At 45.8% G+C, this 20,912-nt stretch overlaps 1 protein-coding gene across 7 annotated transcripts; it reads left to right on the top strand.

Moving 5' to 3' along the window:
• Nucleotides 1–1,351: 1,351 nt before the first annotated feature.
• ZNF772 (zinc finger protein 772) lies at nt 1,352–9,395 on the top strand. Of its 7 annotated transcripts, none has more exons than XM_070223480.1 (5): nt 1,388–1,664; nt 2,406–2,558; nt 3,677–3,803; nt 4,336–4,458; nt 5,096–9,395. In XM_070223480.1, exons 3-5 carry the CDS (start codon nt 3,770–3,772, stop codon nt 6,238–6,240), a joined length of 1,302 nt encoding a protein of 433 aa, XP_070079581.1. In that variant the 5' UTR covers nt 1,388–1,664; nt 2,406–2,558; nt 3,677–3,769; the 3' UTR covers nt 6,241–9,395. The 7 variants fall into 7 exon arrangements, with proteins under 7 accessions (XP_023506358.1, XP_005596651.1, XP_005596650.1 ...); XM_070223481.1 differs by lacking the exon at nt 1,388–1,664 and adding an exon at nt 3,017–3,079 and having other exon boundaries at nt 2,512–2,558; XM_023650590.2 differs by lacking the exon at nt 2,406–2,558 and having other exon boundaries at nt 1,352–1,664; nt 3,683–3,803.
• The last annotated feature ends 11,517 nt before the right edge of the window (nt 9,396–20,912 follow it).

The raw sequence follows: 20,912 nt of genomic DNA, 5'->3' as shown, positions 1-20,912 counted from the left end.
AGCATTTAGGTTTAAATATAAACCTAAACTCATTTAGGTTCAAATATATCCTACATTCTGTTTTCTTTACCTCACTTGTTCCATTTCTTTCACCATTGTTTTTACCTTTCTATAGATTATTTATTTATAATCCAAATATTTCTTCTTCTAGTTGGAAAAGTATATACTCTGATCCTATTTATTATATTTAAGCAAAAGTTAGAAACGATACATTAGAGTGTAAGGTTATAAATTCATTTAGTTCTCACTTGGAAATGTAAAGGGTTTAGAACATTAAGCAATTAGCCTCCTCTCAATGTAAATGTTCTGAGGTTATGCATGGCAATTCCATCCTTTTAACTCCAGAAAGAGATACATTCACGTTTTACACAGATAATGAGCAGTTACTTTAATCAAAAGATGCCCCTCTCTCTCTATCCTCATTTCTTCTCTAATCGCAGACCTTTCATCTGGGATCAGTCTTCTTTGGACTTGAATATTATGTTTAGAATTTTATTTTCTGTGGGTTTATTTTCCATTACATTCAGCATTTTTGACCTCAGATAGTCTTATGTCACATTTTGTTAAAAGATCTTTTGACTACGTATAGAAAGTTAGTTTCATGGTTATTTCTTTTGCACAGGAATGGTTCTTGTGCCCTCCTACTTGCCAAATGACAATTGATAAATCGCCCTTCTTTTCAGATATAACATACCTAAAAGGAATTAAATACATCTCTGTATACAGAGTACTAAATACTATCATCTAACAGAGTGCTACTTGCTGGGTTTGACACAGTCACTGATTATACAGGCAGGAAAAATGCTTTCTGTGGTAACCAGAGACACGAGCATTGTCCACGTGCTTCAGAGGCGCCCAACATCCCTACTGTGGGCTCCACGTCGTAGTCCTGTCTGGAGTCTTTTCTCTCTTCTTCCTGACCCAAAATGCTGAGGTTCACAAAACTAACTCTAGAGCTTCAGGCTACTTGTGTAACATAACACAACATAATATTTATTAGCCTCCAGCTATGGAGGTCTGAGTGACATTAATATGTGGTGTGTTCATTTGGATTTTTGGTGAGCATTCCCTGCATAAAGAAACCTAAAATAATGTTTCTAGACGCTTCTGTGATATATTGCATTCTACGTTCACCAGAAATATAGGTGCGGCTCCTTTAAGAGGAAACGAAGCTCCGCCTGGTCCTCAAGGCTCGAGCTGCCCTTTTCAGGCGCCGCCAGCTATGTGGCTGGGCCCTTGCTCTGGAGACGGCGTAGTACTCCGCAATCCATCGTTGGTGCTGTAGGAACTACATTACCCAGGAGCCTTCGCGGCGCTCGGCCAATGAAGACCCAAGGAAAGGGGCGTTTCCGTTCGTGCGGAAGACAAGGCGGGACTTCCTGTTCCCGTCTTAGGCGGACATCTTGTTTGAATTAGGTTTAATCGGCTAGGTCCGTCTCGCAAACGCAGGTTAGGCCCGAGGTCCCAGGAGAGCGAAAACGCGAGGGAAGGCGTTGTCTCTCCTGAACGGAGGCGGGCCTGAGGCTTGGCAGGGGCGCTGCCAGGGTCACCCGGCCGCTGGAGCCCCTCCTCACACTTGTCGCCCGCCAGCCACTCCCCCTCTGCGCTCCCTCCCCAGTCCGCAGGTTCGGATGGCGGCGGCCGTGCGCACGGGCCCGGCGCAGGTGGGTGCTGCGCCCCGGTCCTCCCCTGACCTCCGTCTCTAAATCTTCAAGCCTCGAATGAGGGCCGCCTCGGCTCCCTGCAGTTCAGGGCCCTGTGACCAGACAGTGGGGCGCTGCTGGTTCGGTCCCACCTCTGACAGCCAGTACGATGGCATGTGGAAGGACGTTACGGGCAGAGGGGCCAGCATGTGCAGAGGCTCGGAGGTGCGACAGCTGGAGTATTCGGGAAATCTGGGGCCTTTGGTGTCTAACAGAGGGTGTGAGGAGTTACACCTGGAGTGTCAGCCTGAGCTGCTGTGCTCTCGTTCTGAGGATGATGGGAGCCGTGGATGGTTCTGAACTGAGGAGGGACACGATCTGAGGGTTTGAAGAGTATCCATAGATTGCTCAGGGGAGAACAGACTTGGGATGGGAGATGATGAGCACAGAAAGATTGAGACCTAGTCGGAGGTAACACAGCTGTTAGGTGGCCCTGAGGACTGACGCACAGAGGGCAGAGGTCATCCCTGGGTCTTTGTGGCAGGGCAGGTATAGGGGCTAGGCATGAGCCCTTGGGGCTCCTCCGTGGTTGCTTGTCTCTCACAGCCTCCCTCTTCCCACAGGTTCCCATGAACTCAGAAGTAATTATGGACCCTATATAGGTGAGGGGAGGAAGGATGTTCCTGTGTCATCAGTCCCACCCCCAGCCACGTGGTTGTCAGGATTGTAGTGTCATAGAACGCTTTACTTGTATTCTCCCAGGTCTTGAGCCTGAGGACCCTGGGGAAACCCCAAGCCCAGGGTTCTAAGTCGAGGCCAGGCATCATATGGAAGGGTTCCCATTTCTGGTAACCTTTGGAATGAGGTGTGGAAGGTTGTTCCGGCAGAGGAACCAGTGGGTGCAAATACTTGAAGGTGAGACTGAGATGGAAATTTTCAAGAAACTAAAGGTCTCCACCATGTCTGGTGGGAATCAAGAGCGAGTGGGCAGGAATCAGGCCTGAAACGGCCAGCTGATGAGCTAGGCCTCTGTTCTGAGGGTGGTGTAGTCACGGGAGGTGTGGAGCAGAGGAGGGAGGTCATCTGATCTGTCTGTCTGGGTGCTAAGTGAAGAACAGACTAGGTGGTGAGGGTTGAGGGAGTTATGGTGGAGACCAGACCAGGGAGGAGACTGCTTGAATATTCCAGGTGAGTGGTGGTAATGGACGGGCCAGAGGGGCAGCTGTGTAGATGGGAAAAGTGATTGGATCAGATTTTCAATGTGAGAGAAAGAGATAACCCCAAGGTTTTCGGCCTCATCAGCTGGCAGGGTAGAGGTTCCATCAGCTGAGATGGGCAAGTCAGTGGTAGAAGTAACTCTGTGTGTATCTCAGGAATTTGTTTTGGTCACGTGAAGATTCTGAGATGTTCCAGAGAACACTGAGTGGAGGTAGCAGGTGAGTTGCTGGACACAGGACTAGAGTTCTCTTTAGGAGTTCAGGATGGAGACATGCAAAAGGTAGAAGATGGTGTATAGGCAGGTTTAGGAGAGAAAATGTACACATCACAACGGCAGTGCATTTAGTGAGCCAGGAAGGTGATGGTGGAGGCCAATGACTAGGTCTGGGGCCAGGGTTGTGAGACAGAGAGTGATCCAAAAGAGTGATGTGCATGTGGAAAAAAGTATGAACTGATGGTCCCTAGGTCCTGGTATTGGGGGCTGAAGGGAAGAAGGGTGAGCCCAACTTTGGTTGTCTGGTAAGCATGATCTTAGCAACCCAGAAGAACTAGCTGGCAGGAGGTGTATGTAGGGGGTGTTCAGCCCTGCATGCTAGGCCCAGAGCTTAGATGTTCCTTTCTGCCCACTTGCCTGTTGCTGTGGTAATCAAAGGGATCATAAGCAAAGAGCAGACACCTGTGGCACCCAGTTCTGGCATTTCCTCTTGAGTTGAGGAGTTAGGCAGGAAGGAATGCAGGAGGGAGCTGGAGGGCGGGGGAGATGGGTATCCTTGGGAGAGAAGTCCTCATGGACTTGGCTGTCCCCGTTGTGGCAGGGGCAGGTGAACTTTGAGGACGTGTTCGTGTACTTCTCGCAGGAGGAGTGGGGACTCCTTGATGAGACTCAGAAGCTCCTGTACCGCGATGTGATGCTGGAGAACTTTGCACTGATGGCCTCGCTGGGTAAGGCTGTCATACCTACCCCAGTGTCCTGGACTGGGCTCCGCCCCTTCCCCATTTCCCAGGGGTAGCACAGCCCTTCCTGTATTAGAGCCACGGATACTGTGTCCCTCTCAGGTTCCTTGGAGTAGATGCTGTGGATGCCAGGCATGAGCTGTGTCCACTGCCACCTCTGACTCCTGAGCAGTCCTAACAGCTGCTGCCCTGTAGGCTTGCATGGATGGATCCAGGACTGAGGCATCTTACAGTCAGCCAGTGGATCATATCCAGCTTGTCCTCTCCCTGACTGAGTGCCTCTGTCCAGATCCATGACCCCTGTGCTCCAGGTTCTGTCCCCTTCCTCTTGCTGACACTTCTGATGGTCTGCCTCTGTCAGAAATTGCAGGGACCTTTATGGTCACTACTTGTTGGGACCCCTGGGCTATTCCTGCAAAACTCTACTTTGAGGTTACTTTTATAATATTTAATTTTCTTCTCTGAGGGGTGGGTCACTCAGACCAGTGCTGACCATTTGCTTGTCTTGTCTTTTCCTTAGGAAATGCATCTTCCATGTCCCGTGAGGTCACCCCACTAGAGCTGGGCAGTGAGCTCTGGGTCCCAGACTGGGCGGATGGGACTCCAGCCATGACCAGAGAAGCTCAGCATGAGTGTGGCCCTGGTGAGTGGAGGCTGGGGGAAGATGTGATGTTGGGGCTGGGTTCCAGTCATTCCCTAACCTCTCTGTGCCCACAGTTGTTTTAGTGCCAAGGCCACTGGCCACACTTCATTTCTGTCTTGACTTTCCCATTTACACACTTGTCTTTTGTGCTCCCCAGTTTTGGCCTCTGGCTGTTCCCCAGTTCTGCCTCCACATCTCACCTGGTCCTCCCCACCGCTCCCTCTGCAGTGCTCTCCAGCACTGGAGCAGACTTAATGTGCAATCAGATGTGCACATATCCCAAATAGTCCTTAAATACTAGCTATTCAGGGAACACACCCTCCTGCTCAGCTCTCACCTGTCCCCAGCAGCCAAGACCTCACTGAAATCCCTTTGTGGATGACTCCATTGGAGACCCTGGCTCTTTCTGGGCTGTACCCCACATTTGTGTCCTCTCCCAGTCAAGGCCTCTTCCATTCTGTGACCTTTAGATGCCAACTACTGCATAGCAGCCCATTATTCAGCCTGAGCTTTGGCCTCTTGTCCTGACAGCAGTCCCATGACCTTGATCTTAGTTCTATTAGATAGACACATGTACTGAGACTGCCCCCTCCCACCAGTGTCAGTTTGTATTTCACCAGCATTTGTCTGCCTTCAGGTTGTTGGCGTGGAATGGAGGATGAGGAGATAGCTTTTAAACAGAACATTTCTGTAGGAATGTTGCAGACCAGGACTCCCAAGGAAGGCCATTCTATCCAGAAGGCCCACCCCTGTGAGACATGTGGCCTGGTCTTGAAAGACATTTTGCACTTGGCCGAGCACCAGGAAACGCACCCTGGGCAGAAACCTTACATGTGTGTGGCATGTGGGAAACAATTCTGGTTGAGCACAAACCTTCACTACCAGAAGCAGCACAGTGGAGAGAAGCCCTTCAGAGGGGACAAGGGTAGGACCTTTCTTGTGAACAGCTGCCCTGTCCAGCCAGTGGAGATGTCTTTTATGACAGGGGAGGGTTGTAAAGACTTCCCAACTAGCTCAAACATCTTCCAGCACCATGCCCCTCACAGTAAATGGAAGCCACGCAGTAACACCAAGTGTGCAGAGGCCTTTCACAGTGGACAAAGGCATTACAAATGTAACGAATGTGGGAAAGTCTTCAGCCGCAAAGACTCACTTGTTCAGCACCAGAGAGTCCACACTGGAGAAAGGCCTTATGAATGCAGTGAATGTGGGAAAGCCTTCAGCCGCAAACCCATACTTGCTCAGCACCAGAGAATCCACACTGGAGAAATGCCTTATGAGTGTGGCATCTGTGGGAAAGTTTTTAATCATAGCTCCAACCTTATTGTACACCAGAGAGTCCACACTGGAGCAAGGCCTTACAAGTGCAGTGAATGTGGGAAAGCCTACAGTCACAAATCCACACTTGTTCAGCATGAGAGTATCCACACTGGAGAAAGGCCTTATGAATGCAGTGAATGTGGGAAATACTTTGGTCACAAATACAGACTCATTAAACATTGGAGCGTTCACACGGGGGCAAGGCCTTATGAGTGCATCGCATGTGGGAAGTTCTTTAGCCAGAGTTCCGACCTTATTGCACACCAAAGAGTTCACAATGGTGAAAAGCCCTATGTGTGCAGCGAGTGTGGAAAAGCCTTTAGCCACAAACATGTGCTTGTTCAGCACCATAGAATTCACACTGGAGAAAGGCCTTATAAATGCAGTGAATGTGGGAAGGCTTTCAGGCAAAGGGCTTCCCTCATCAGACATTGGAAAGTTCACACTGGAGAAAGGCCTTAGAATATCAGGAAATATGTCATCTCCTTGTTCAACATAGTGACTGACGCCAGAGAGAAGCTTTCAGAGGAGCCTTCGTGGGTAGCCGTCAGCTGGAAGTTGAACCTCATACGTTTAAACACCCGCGCTGGGAAGATTCTTCTGAGTGCCAGCTATGTGGGAAGGTTTCTGGAGCGATGGTGCACTTTGTAACATGCCCAGGACCCTTGCCAGAATTATATCACTGCCAGCATCTCTGAAAGATGCCATCTATTTTCACAATGGCAGGTTGTTATCCCACATTGTGTGTAAGTCACCCCAACATGCTTTGATAGGCAGACCTCTGCTCCTCCTCCATTCCCAGAGGGAATCATCAGTAGCCTGAGAAGATCTTCACTCCTTCCTGCTCCCCCAACGTGTTTAAGCACGGACATGACCCAGTTTGGGCCAGGAGGATGCAAGCTTTGTTTTGCTGGCTGCTTGCGGAGAGGGTTTCCATTTTTCATGGACTGTTGGTCTCATGTGGCACTTGTGATGGATTTGTCCAGGCTCCAAGTCACCTAAGTTGGGAGTTGCCTGCCTCCTATTGCTCTGCTTTTGCAACGGATGCCTTAGTTTTTAAACTGTCTTTAACCTTGAGGATTCTATTCACTTGTTGGATTGGGTTGAGAACAGAATTGGGCTCTGCCAGCATGAAGGGATGAACAGCTTTTGTGAGAGCTCCAGCTCTTGGGTCTCAGTGGCATTAGCAGAAAGGCAGGCAGAGAACAGCTCTCATTCTAGTTTCAGTCTAACTTGCATTGCTGTTCAAGAGCTGTGGGCTGTGACCTGTATGCCAAGATTATTTGTGTGACCAAGGTCACCCTGAGCAGTGGGCATTGTGACACCTCTGGTGTATCCAAAAGCAGCATGAATTGGGTCCTTTGTTCCCAGGGGATGTTTCATATTCTCCAGCTCTCTTGAGGAGAACTTGATCCCCTGGGGCCTGCCAACATCCCTGAAATCTGTTATTCGGCAGGAAGATGTCAGTGTCCCCTTAAAGGACCAGGTAGGAGTCATAATTGGTACAGACACTGATTAGTAGGGATTTGGGAGCCTGCAGCCAACTGTAGGGAATGTGGCTCTTCTAAAGGTGGATTTGCAAACGTTTCTGTCACGATGGCTTTGGTGTGAGGGGGTTGCAGAAATTCTCAGGACTCCCATATTTGTGTCTCTTTTATAGCTACGGTCACTGTCAGAGCAATCAATCTAAACATTTTCTTCAATAAATAGCATATATTTACAGTGTACAGTTTGATAAGTTTCAATACGTTTGCACCTGTGAAACCAAGTTTTCTGATTCCTTTTATGATCCCTTGCCCTCTCACTTATTCCCGGGCAACTGCTCATCTTGCTTCTAGTTGCTGTAGGTTTGTTTGCATTTCCCAGAATTTTATTTATAAACATGTAGGATAATTTAATCTGTACTCATGTATCTGGTTTCTTTACTTAATTATTTTGTGATTCATCAGTGTTCTGTGTATCAGTAGTTCATTCCTTTTCATCCATACTTTTCTGAAAGTATTTCATTTTGAGAAATAGTTCGAAAGCAATTGATCCAGGAGAGAACTCACACAAGAAGCCACAGTATCTGTTATAACTTTAACCTGGTGCTATCATTTTTTACTTATTCTGTGGGTAACAGACCCATCCTGGTACACGGTGGAAGGGACCTCCATAACAGTGAGAGTAGAAGGAGGTAGTGATTTGTGGGATGGATTCTTGGACACTGGTGACCACAATCATAGTCATTTTTCTTTTTCTTTACCTTTTTAGTCTAATGGTGAATTTCATTGACTGATTTTCAAAAGTTAAAACAATCTTGCAATTCTGAGGTAAACCCTATTTAGTCATGACATATTGTTCTTTTTATGTATTGTTGGATTTTTAGTTGCTGGTTTTTTTCATTTTAGAGATTTTTGCATCTCTGCTCATAGTGGATGTTAGTCTAATTTTTTTTAATGCCTGGGATTGGTTGGCATCAGCATAATGCTGGCTTTACAGAATTAGTTAGTTGAGTGCTCCCTGCTCTCTAATTTTCTGGAAGATTTTGTAAAGAGTTGATATTATGTCTTCCTTAGTTGTTTGGTTGAATTCACCAGTAAAGTGTCAGGACCTAGAGTTTATTTTACAGGAGTGTTTCTAAATAAAAATTTCAATTTTCACAGGGGATATAGGTCTATGAAGTTAACCTTTTTTTCTTCCTAGAGTGAGCTTTGGTGGTTTGTGTCTTTCAAGGATTTTGTTCATTTTATTTAAGTAGTCACATTTTTCCTACTGTTCACTTACTATTTTAGTACCTGTAGAATCTGTAATTATACCACCTTTCTTATGCCCGATACTGGTAATGTCTATATTTCTCTTTTTTCTTTTATCAGAAGTTTATCAATTTTATTGATCTTCTTAAAGCACTTAGTTTCATTGATTTTTCTATTTTTCTGTTTTCTATTTCACTTTTTTTTTCCATTTTGACTTTTACCATTGCTTTTTGCTTTTATTGAATTTCATTTCTCTTGCTACTTTTTAACATGGAGGCTGAGATCCTTCATTTGAAACCTTTTTTTTTCCCCTAATATAGGTGCTTAATACTAAAAGTCATCCTGTAAGAACTGCTTTAGTTGCCTCCCACAAAACTTGATAGGTTTTTTCATTTTAATCAAGTTTAAAATATTCTCGTTTCTTTTTAAATTTCTTCTTTGACATAGCTCTTTTTAGAAATGTGTTATTTCAAATATTTGGGATTTTCCCTATCTTTCTGGTAATTGATTTCTAATTTAATTCTATTGCAGTCAAGTGCATGCTTTATGACTTGAATTCTTTACATTTATTGAGACTTGCTTTATGGCCCAGAATAAGGGCTATTTTGTGTTTCATGTTAATTTGAAGTGACTGTATATTGTGTTTTGTTTGGTGGAGTGTTCTATAAAATGTCAACTAGGTTAAGATGGTAGATAATGTCTAAATTTTCTGTTTCCTCAGTGATTTTTGGGGAAGGGTTCTATCAATTATTTGAAGAAGATTATTGACATCTCTGAGTATAATAGTAGATTTGCCTATTTCTCTGTGTAGTTCTGTCAGTTTTTGCTTTATTTTGAAGTCTTTTTATTGATTGAATAAACATTTCCTGCTCTTATGTCCACTTAATGAGTAGACCTCTTTACCATTAAGAAGTGGCCCTCTTTATCTATAGTAATATTCTTTGGTCTAAAATCTATCTTGTCTGAGACTGTTGTCTTTTAGTGCTGTTGTAGTGATACTGTTCACATAGTGTAATTTTGATTGAATGCTCAATTTTGCCTTAATTCTAAATATTTTTAGGTGGAATTATCAAAGCATCGATTTTAAGGCTAATTTCCCTCCCACTGCTGAGGCACAACCATTCTGTATTCTCTACCTGATGATTCATGAGGTTTCCCACTTAAACTGGTTGGGACAAGCACTATTCCATGTTCTGCATTACCCTTGGAAATTGTTCCATCTAATCCTTTTCGGTGTGTCTTTGCCCAGCCTCTGGTGGTTTCATATGTGCATGTACAGATTACTGCTCAGCTGAATACTTGAGGATGACCCTCTGTATGTCTCCAAAGTTTTCTGTCTCCTGTACTGTGCTCTATGAACTCCAGCCACCTTGGCAGGCCCAGACTCCAAGCTCAATCTCCTTAACTCAGGGACAGTCATGTGGTTCACATCACTTGTTTGCCCTCTCTGATAGCTCACTGTTTGCTTGATGTCCAGTGTGTTGAGAGTCAGTTTCATATACTTTGTTGATTATTTTTTCAAGAAAATCTATCAGCTCCCTAAAGAAGACACCCTGAGTAAATTAGTAAAATTGATAACAGGGCCTGGCCCCATGGCCAAGTGGTTAAGTGCGTACACTCCGCTTCGGTGGCCCAGGGTTTAACTAGTTTGGATCCTGGGCACAGGCATGGCGCCGCTCATCAAGCCATGCTGAGGCAGCATCCCACATAACACAGCTAGAAGGACCTACGTCTAGACTATACAACTTGTACTGGGGGGCTTTGGGGAGCAGGAGAAGAAAAAGAAAAAAAAAGATGGACAACAGATGTTAGCTCACATGCCAATCTTTAAAAAGAAAAAAAAAACCTGATAACAATCTCTAGCCACATCAGGAAAATAAGGCACAGACATCACATACTACAAATATGAGTAAGGAAAGAAGGTATAGCACTAGATATTTTTGAAACATGTAATGGCTAATGTGTAGTTAAGTGACTCTTTCCCAATAAATGGAAATTTGGAGGACAAAAACTCATTGAAAGATACCAACTAACCAGCCTCACTCAAGTAGAAGTGGATAATCTGAAAAATCCTTTGTCCAATACACACATTTAATTAGTGTTTCCAGATTGCTAGTAGTGCTCATCTGTGGATAAATGTAAGGAGCCTTCTCACTAAAAACTTCAGACCAAGATGGCTTCACTAATGAATCCTACCAAATATTTAATCAAGACATAATTAAGATTCTATCAACTCTTCCAAAAAATAAGTAATAATGCATGGAACACTTCCCAACTAATTTTATGAAGCCAGTGTTACCCTGCAGCAAAACCAGGTAATGATATTAAAAGAAAATTACATGGGCTGGCCCCGTGGCCGAGTGGTTAAGTTCACACGCTCTGCTTTGGTGGCCCAGGTTTCACCTGTTTGGATCCTGGGCATGGACATGGCACTGCTCATCAAGCCGTGTTGAGGCAGCGTCCCACATGCCACAACTAGAAGGACCCACAACTAAAATATACTAGTGTAGGGGCTGGCCCTGTGGCCGAGTGGTTAAGTTCGTGTGCTCCGCTGCAGGCAGCCCAGTGTTTCGTTGGTTCGAATCCTAGGTGCGGACATGGCACTGCTCATCAGACCACACTGAGGCAGCGTCCCACATGCCACAACTAGAAGAACCCACAACGAAGAATATACAACTATGTACCGGGGGGCTTTGGGGAGAAAAAGGAAATAATAAAATCTTTAAAAAAAAAAAAAATATATATATATATATATATATATATATATATACACTACTGTAGTACTGGGGTGATTTGGGGAGAAAAAGCAAAAAAAAAAAAAAGAAGATTGGCAACAATTAGTAGCTCAGGTGTCAATCTTTAAAAAGAAAAAAAAAATACATACCAATACATGAGCCTAGATGCAAAAAAATCCTTAACAAAATTTTAGAGAGTTAAGTCTGGATGTGTGTGTGTGTATAAAATGAATATATTTTCAATTGTTAAGCCAATCTTATATTCCTGATAATATCCTAATCTAGAGAGATTTATGAGGCATGTAAGGTCGGTTTAACAATTGGAAATGCATTACTTGAATCCATATTAACTAGCAGCTGTGATATAATAAAGAATATATCTGCTCTTTGTCTCAGGTTTGCACAGAGGTTTAAAAATCTTAGAATTCCTGAAGTGATGGAGTCTTTCTTATGCTAATAAGGTGACTCATGGTAGGCCCCTAGAAAGCTTCAGGATCTAATAATGTGGCTTATGTCAGGAGGCCCTGGTCAAAACTCGACACCAAAGGTTGGTGAAGCTTCCTGGTTGGTGAACATTGATATGCAGGAGGGTGAGTGCCCTGGCTCCCTGAGGAGAGTCAGGGAAGCTCTGCATCCAGGCCACCCTGCCCCGCCCCCGACCTTGCCTTATGCATCCTTTCTATTTGGCTGTTCCTGAGTTGTATTCTTTATGACAAAACTAGAATCCTAGGTAGAGCACTTTTAGTGAGTTCTATGAGTCATTCGAGTGAATTATTGAACCTGAGCGGATCATGGGAACTCCTGAAATTATAGCCAGTTGGTCAGAAGTGCACGTGAGCCCTGAGATTTGCAGCTCACTTCTGAAATCAGGGCTTTCTTGTGCAGGACTGAGGCATTAAAGATGTGGAGACTGATGCTAACTCTGCGTAGTTGGTGTCAGAAAACATGTCAGAACCAATTCACTTAACTTGATATAGGGCAGCTATTAAAAACCTAAAGCGAACATTACACTTAATGGTGAAAGTCTGAATGCTTTCCACCTAATATTAGTGATAAGCGGTGATGTCCGCTCATTACTTCTATATAATATTACACTGAGGGTCTCTGCCAGTGCTATAAGAAAATTAAAGGAACTAAATGGTGTGCAAATTGTAAAGGAAGAACCAAGACAGTCATTATTCACAGATGACATGCTTATCTATTTAGAAAATTCCTAGTTATCTAATTAAAAAGCTAATAGATCTAATAAGTTAGATTAGCCAAGGTCCCAGGATAAAATGTCAATATACGATGAATGTTTAGAAGTTGAAAAACTATATCCCTTACAATGGCATCAAAATATGAAATATTTCGGAATAAATTTAACAAAATACTTCAAGATCTGTAAAGCAAATTTACAAAATACTGCTGAGACATACCATGTTTCTGAATTAAAGACTAAATAAATTGTTCCATAATTGTTCTGTAGGTTCACAAAACTATCAAATCCCCAGTGATTTTTTTTGGTAGAAACTAAAAAATTGACTCTAAAATTCATATGGACATTCGGAAGACCTAAAATACCCAAAACAAATTTTGCAAAGAACAACAAATTTAAAAGGTTTTATCTGATTTTGAAAATTACTATAGAGCTATACTAATAAAAGCTATAATATTGGTGAAAGACAGAGCAAGAAGATAGAGTCCAGAAATAGACCCAAACATACTGTCATTTTATTTTCAGTAAAATTGCCCAAGTACTTCACAACTGAAAGGATAATGTTTTCAACATATTTCTCTAAAATTATGACATCCTTATGAAAAAGTAAGAAAAAACCCTCAAAACTTAAGCCATTTACTAATTAACTTGAAACAGATCACAAACCTGAATGTCTGAGAGAAAAAATGTCCATCTCCTAGGAGATAACATATGCGGTGCACTCTTTGAACATGAGTTAGACAAAGACTTTTTTACAAAGGACATAAAAATGAAAACCCAAAGAAAATAAAATAATAAATTGAGACTTTATCAAAATTAAAAACAAATTTAAGAAAAATGCAAGTCATAGTCTGGTGAAAAATATTTGCAAAATATGTCTGATAAATAACTGGTATCCAAAATTTTAAAATAACCTTTACAACAATAATAAGAAAAACAACCCAATTTAACAAAAAAGGGACATTTTGAATACAAATCTCACCAAAGAAGATATACAAATGATAAATAAGCATGTGAAAATATGCTCAACATCATTAAGCATTGGGGAAATGCAGAAAAGAATCACAATAAGACGCAAGTGCACTCTTTTGAGTGGCTAAATTCAAAGACTGACTATGCCAAGTCAGTGAAGTTATGAAACAGAACTTCCATTAGTTGCTGGTGGGAATGCAAAATGTTAAAACTCACTTTGGAAAACACCGGTAATTTCTATAAAACTAAACGTGCATTTATCATGTGACACAGCCATCTCATTTGTAGGTATATCCTTAAGAGGAATAAAGATGTGTGTCCACAGAAATATTTGTACTTGAATGTTCACAGCAACAGCAGCTTTATTGATAAAAGTCAATACTGTAACTAGGAACAAAATTTTTAAAATTCTACAAATGTGCACCCATGGGTGCATGGGTAATTGTATTCATTTGCTAGAGCTATCGACAAATTACCTAAGACTGGGTGGCTTAAACAACAGACATTTATTTTCTCATGCTTCTGGAGGCTGGAAGTCCCAGATGAAGATGCTGGCAGGGTTGCTTTCCCCTCAGCCTCTTTCCTCTGTTTGCAGATGGCGGTCCTCTTGCCGCCTCTTCACTTGGTCATCCCTCTGTGCACATGTGCCCCTAGTGTCTGTGTGCGTCCTAATTGCTTCTTGTAAGGCACCCATTAGATTGGGTTAGTGCCCATCCTAATAGCCTCCTTTTAACTTAATTACCTCTTCAAATGCCCTATTTCCCAGTACACTCACTTTCTGACTGGGGCCGGGGTCTCTGTGTGCTACCTTGTACCAAAGAGCTCTCAGGTTTGGAAAGAATAACACTGCTTTGAACCAAGCAGTGTTTCCTGAGAGTGGATTCTCTGACTCTCGTGGACCCCAGGGCTCAGCTACCAGAGTGGGCTTCAACGTGTGAATTTCGGGGGAACACAACTCAGCCCTGTGATGAGAAATACAACCATTTTGAGTTGCTGCCAAGGCATTTTATGGTATGACAACTGGACAACTCTGCTCACACCGAGTCTGGACACTGAGATAAGGATCTAAGCTCAGGACACCCACCTCAGTTCCCCTTTGCTTATCCCAGGCACTGTTTAAAATGACCACTCAGAGTTGAGCCTGAGAAAAGTCAGTGACCTCCACCCCACCACCTTATGAGTAACAGGTGCCTGCCACCCTGCTCTCTGTCTCCTGCTCGCTTGTGACCTGGGATAGAGGCCTGCCCTTCCCCTGGCTCATTACATCCGCGTTCTGGGATCTGTAATTAATAAACCAGGCTCTGTGACGAGTAGCAGTCACCCTCCTCCTGAGGTGGTTGACTGTTGTTGTTTGAGAAAAGTGTTGGCAAAATTGAAATACTTTCCTTCAGTTGTGTCTTTGCTGTGCCCCGTGGGGCTTCTTGGTACCCATTGGTGTGGTGATGGTGCCTTCCTGGGATGGGGCTAAACTGCACCAAGTGAAAAACAGAGATTCATGGCAAATGGGATCGCTCTTCTTGCTCTGCCCTTGGGCCCTGAATGTCTCCTGCCCATGGATGGTCTGTGGAAGGCAGAAGTATGGTCTTCAGCCCAACCTGGCTTTCCCACCCTCTATCTCCTGGTGTCCACAGGGCTGGGATCCCTGATGCAGCAGACAGTCGCCTGCCTCCTGTGTCTCAAGCAGCTCTCCCCACGGCGGGGAGGCTGTCCTGCTGCAAGCTGTGCACCCCTTGGCCCTCTGTGGGGCCACCGGAGTGCTCCATGTTCTCCCCTAGGTGCCTGAGACTGAGCAGTGGTGTAATTCCAGTTCCCAGAGCCCCCATTCAGCCAGTGCTGTGGTGTCTGAGGTAAAGGAACATGCGTTCTCTTGTGGGGGACCACCTCCTAGTCCCACTGTGTGCCAGGGGTGCTGACTGGTGGGTGCACGCTGTTTCCTTTGTCAGGCTGCTCGTGGGCATGAGGAAGCCGAGTGGGCCAAGCCAGGGACACACAGGTAAAATCATTGGCATGCTGTTTGGTAGGCATAAACAGTTTAATTTTGATTATTTGATGAAAATGTGAACTTGTATACAAATAACATGCTGAAACTGAGGATGAAGGAGTTAAAATTTCCTTGGATTAGGATGAATCTGTGCCTTATATCCACAAGGTTAGGTCAGCATCTTGGTGGAGTGAGCTCTTCCCTTAGACTCTCCCCACTAGGATACAATGAAAAGGACATTCATAAACCAACAGAGGACATTCGTACAACACAAAAGACGTCTGAAGAGCCACATAGCCATACGTCTGAAGGTGGAGGTGCTGGACACCCTGGAGGAAGTGGAAGGAGGTAAGGAGATCTCCTTTCCCTCCCCCAAGAGCAGTGACCCAGGGTGCAGGATGTGGGTGGCTCTGAGAGGAGAGGGGGGAGCAGTGGCCCTCTGCAGAATTACCTTTGTTCTCCAAGTTCCCTTACAGTCCATGGAAAAGCCCTGCACAGAGGTGGCTAAGCTATTGCGGTGGTGTCTTCATCAAGCCAGCACCCCAGGAGAGCAGAAAGCAAGCTCAGAGCAAGAAGCCCCTGAGGTCCTGCAGGAGAAAGAAAGTGCCCCTGCCCTCTGCCTGGCGCTCCAGCTCAGCCGGTTAGGCAGAGCACCCAGGCATATGTTATAAAAGCAGCAGCTGTGAGACAGTGAGCCAGGGTCATGCTGGGCTCAGAATACACAGCTCTTGACCCCCACCCAGTGGCAGCAGGTGGAAGCTGCGACCAAATACTATCATGCAGAGGCACAAATCCACACCATCAGAAAATATGAAAAAATACTTTAATAGTCCAGACCAGAAGGAAAATGACAAGCACCCAGAACTCAATCCTGAAGTCACAGGAATTTATAATCTAAATGACAGAGAATTCAAAATGGCTATCATAAAAAAATCTCAACAAGTTACGAGAAAATCTAAATAGTTCAATGAAATCAGGAAATTCTTTACAAAAGAGATTGGAATTATAAAGAAAAAAAACAATCAGAAATGTTGGAGATGAAAAACACAATAGATGATAAGATAAAGAAACATCTGGACTCTCTGAATAACAGAGCTGATATGATGGAGGAGAGAATTAGCATTCTGAAGGACAGAAATATAGAAATGCTTCAGATGGAGGAGGGGAGAGAACTAAGACTAAAAAGAAATGAAGAAATTCTCTGAGAAATATCCAACTCAATTAGGAAATGCAATATAAGGATTATAGGTATTCAAGAGGGAGAAGAGAAGGAGAATGGAGCAGAAAGCTTGTTCAAAGAAGTAAGAGCTGAGAACTTCCCGAACCTGGGGAAGGAGATGGAAATACAAGTGAAAGAAGTCAATAGAGCTCCTAATTATATCAATGTAAAAAGACTTTCTCCAGGGCATATAGTAGTAAAGTTGACAAAAGTAAATGACAAAGAAAAAATATTAAGGGCAGCAAGGCAGAAGAAAATAACTTACAAAGGAACCCCTATCAGACTTTCCACAGATTTCTCAGCAGAAACCTTACAGGCTAGGAATGCTATATTCCAGATTCTGAAAGACAAAAACTTTCAGCCAAGAATAATATCCAGGGAAATTATCTTTCAGATATGATGGAGAAATAAAAACTTTCCCAGATAAACAAAAGCTAAGGGTGTTCATCGCCACAAGAACCCCCTACAAAAAATGCTCTAGAAGGCCCGCATGCCTGAAAAAAAAAGAAAGGGTTTACAAAGCCTTGAGCAAGGACATAAATAGGTAGACAAAAATCAGAAAATTGCAGCTCTCTATCAGAACAGGTTAGCAAACAATTAAAACATTAAAGGCAAAGGGAAGGAAAACATCAAAAATAAATCTCGTCATTTTAACTACAAACTCAATACAAGGTGGAGTAAGTTGTGACAATAATAACTTAGAAGGGGAAGAGGAAAGGGATGGAATCAGCTTAGACTAAGGACATAAAAGGCTATCAGAAAATGGGCTGTGTCATCTCTGAGATTTTTTATACAAACCTCACAGTAACCACTAAATAAAAAATCAGAACAGAGACACAAATGATAAAGAGAAAACTAAGAAAAGCATCATAGAGAACTACCAAACTGAATTGCTAGTCTGAAAGACAGGAGGAAAAACAAGGGAAAAGAGAAGAACCAGAAAATGAGCAATAAAATGGCAGCATTAACCCCTCATATATCAATAATCACTCTAAATGCAAATAGATTGAACTCTCCAATCAAAAGACACGGAGTGGGAGGTGGATTAAAAAACAAGACCCAGCAATACACTGCTTACAGGAAACCCACCTCACCTCTAAAGACAAACACAGGCTCAAAGTGAAGGGATGGAAGATGATACTCCAAAAAGCAAATGGCAAGCAAAAGAAAACAGGTATTGCAATACTTATATCACACAAAGTAGACCTGGATACAAAACAGGCAAAGAGAGACAAAGAGGGGCATTATATAATGATCAAAGGGACACTCCACCAAGAAGATATAACACTTACATATGCACCTAACACAGGAGCACGAACGTACATAAAGCAACTACTAACAAACCTAAAAGGAGATATTAAAAACAACACAATAATACTGGGGGAACCTACCCCACTTATATCAATGGATAGATCATCCAGACAGAAAGTCAACAAGGAAATAGTGGATTTATACAAGGTTAACGCCGGAAACAAAATAACCAAAGTTTCTGAGCTCGCCTTGCAGATCAGCAGGAGGACCACTGATAAGAGAGGACCTTGCTGACAGCCCCGCCTGACTAAACATCTTGCAGCACGACTGAGAAGTGAAAATGACTGATTGTAAACTTCAGATGTCAAAGACTAAAAATCCACCGCACCCAACACATAGAACAGACAATCACACCTGTGCGAAAGACCCAGAATTTCAGTCCCCATGGCCTCATGCTCCCCCTCCCCCACCTAAAACCCCAAATAAAACCCTTGCTTGTAGCTTTTCCGGAGTTTGGGATTATAGCGTGAGCTGCCCATTCTCCTAGCTCAGCACCTTGCAAAAAATTCCTACTGTCTTCCACTACAGCCGGTGTCAGAGATTGGCTGGCTGCTCGACAAGTGACAGAACTCACTTCAGGTTGCTCTCAACGCTCGTGCTCCGTAAGCCAGACGAGCCCGCGAGGCAAGCAGGGGAGCCAGAGGCAGTGCAGGCTCCCGGCGACCGAGCGCTCAGGTCAGCGTGCTGCACCGCAGAGCCCACAGCCCTGGCTCTGAACTTTTGCGGCCAAAGGGGACGGTGGGCAGGCTGGCAAGTAGGCCTTTTCTAGCATATCTTGCCCGTACCTTGGAGGCCCGAATTCTCCACCCACCGTCCCCTTTACGGAGTCATTGACATGACTCCCACTGGGGGTGAGCAGTTTCTCTCCTTTGCCCGAGGGTCGGGCAGCCTCGGTGGGGCTGATCGCTGCCCCTTGCCCACCTCCTCTGAGTCCGGGGAGGGTCCTGCGGGACCGGCGTTTGGCGCGCGTTGCAGTGCACTCAGATCCCTCCCGCCTCCGCCCGGAGCAGCTGTTGCCCGCTCCCGTGCGAGCCTTAGCCGGCAGCGCGCGGACACCGGTCTGGGCGCCTGGCTTGGGGGAGTTCCTGAGACGTGATCCTGGAGGGTCTGACGAACAGATGGATGGAAAGTGGGCCCCGCCCGAGGTGTGGGGGGAGGTCCCGGGAGGGGCGGCCTGGGAGGCTCAAGCGTGCTGAGAGCGCCGGCGTTCCAGGCGTCAGGGGACCGCCCCCGCGTTAGTGGCGGCGACGGCCCGTAGGTTCATCCTCGGGGCTCCACCGCGTTCAGACGCGTTCTTCCACTTTTCGTCGTGCGCCAGCGCCGGTCGTTCCGTGTGCGCTCCCTTCCCGTCACCGCCCGTTCGGGCCCCGCCCGAACACTGACCGTGCGCCCCGCCTGGGAACAGCGCCGTCCTCGCCGCTCAGGTGGCCCTGGCCACCACAGGCAAAGAGCTCTCGGACCCGATGGGCCCCGCGCGGCGGGCGAGCTCGCGGATGCGGGCGTGTGCGCGTGAGAACGTTCTGGGCGTGGGCTGTGACCGCAGTGGTGCAGGACCCAGCCCGTGAGGTGCGGGGGTCACCGAGGCCGATCAGCGTCCTGGGCGCCGTGGCGCCGCTCTTGCGCTGGTGAAGATCTCTCCGTGAGACCCCATGTGGGTCCCGGCGACCCACTTGCGTCTCAGGTTTTCTGTGCCCTCTCCGCCCGCCGCCTGGCACCCTCCCGTCCAGCTGTCGAATGGGGCCGCGCCCCGTGCGTGTCGCTTCCTGTGGCCCCTTCTTGTCCGCAAACGCCCAACAGTGACGTTGCTCGTGGAGTGGAACTGTCCCCCGCCACGCTGCACTCGGGCGCACGCGCTCGGGCGCGAGTCAGGTCCTGACCAGCCATCGCGACTGCTGTGGCCGCGCCACCCCCAGGGACGTGTGTTTGTCTGACCAAAGCCGACCTGGCCAGCCTTCCCCAGCTACAGCTTTGGTGACCAGATAACCTCAGGCTGATCGCACGCCCCTCACCCCCCGCCCCGTGTGGCAGCGACGACCTAGTCGAATGTCTACCTCATCAACTCTCAGCGGAAGTCACCGTGCCTACCCAGTGACCACGGGTGATTGGAAATCAGGATTCAATTCTGGAGAGGAAGGCTGAGAACGTTACCACATCCAAGGATGGCAGCGGTATGAAAATTACCCACTCTTGATCTAGAGAGAGAGTCACAAACAATGCAAGCCTGTCGAAGCCCGCCCTCGAAAGGAGTGCGCTTTAGGTCTTTAAACGAGGATCCTTTGGAGAGCAAGTCTGCATCCGGCGGCCGCAGTAACGCAAACTTCAATAACTTTTATACTAAATTGCTGCCGGACCTTCAAGAATGGGTGGGCCGTCCCGCCCATTTCCTCTGGTCGGTGCCTTGGTGCTCTTAGTTGAGTGTCTGGTGGGGGCCTGAGCATTACTGTGAAAATAGTGTTCAAAACACGCCCGCGTCGCCTGGGTACCACAGCTTGGAGTAAGGGAAAGGGGACCGACCACCGTTCTGTCAGGTGGTTTTGGGGACTGAGGACATCATTCAGAGGGACAGCTGAGGGCATTCGAATTGCTGGAGATAAAACTTGGGTGAGCGTGAGATGGACCAGAGCGAAAGCATTTGCCAGGGGTGACTTGTGTCTTCATTAATCAAGAACCAAAGTCAGAGGATGGAAGACGATCAAATACCGTCATAGTTCCGGCCAGAACGGTCTGGACGTGGACAGGGTTGATAGCTCTTTCTCATTGCGTGGGTGGGTGGGGTATGGCCAGTTTTAGTTGGTGAAGCGATTTTGTCTGGTGAATTGTGATAAACGAGACTCCGGCATGCTAACTAGTTAGGTGACTCCCAAGCAGTCTGCATCCCCCAACTTCTTAGGGGGACAGTGGTGGTCAGCCACCTGCGACTGAGCTATAACAGGTCTGAGATGTTCTCAGAGGTGGGGGCTGCGTGTTCGGTACACTGAGTGGC

This window comes from Equus caballus, chromosome 10 (assembly GCF_041296265.1).
Source record: "Equus caballus isolate H_3958 breed thoroughbred chromosome 10, TB-T2T, whole genome shotgun sequence".
Taxonomy (NCBI): domain Eukaryota; kingdom Metazoa; phylum Chordata; class Mammalia; order Perissodactyla; family Equidae; genus Equus; species Equus caballus.
Note: the sequence above shows the minus strand (reverse complement) of the source record. Positions and strands in the feature narration are given on the sequence as shown.

Coding starts and splice junctions, on each gene's coding strand:
- ZNF772 (XM_005596593.4), top strand. CDS start 1,722: ATGAGGGCCGCCTCGGCTCCCTGCAGTTCAGGGCCCTGTGACCAGACA. Junction 3,804..4,335: donor TGCACTGATGGCCTCGCTGG/GTAAGGCTGTCA, acceptor TCTTTTCCTTAG/GAAATGCATCTTCCATGTCC. Junction 4,459..5,095: donor TCAGCATGAGTGTGGCCCTG/GTGAGTGGAGGC, acceptor GTCTGCCTTCAG/GTTGTTGGCGTGGAATGGAG.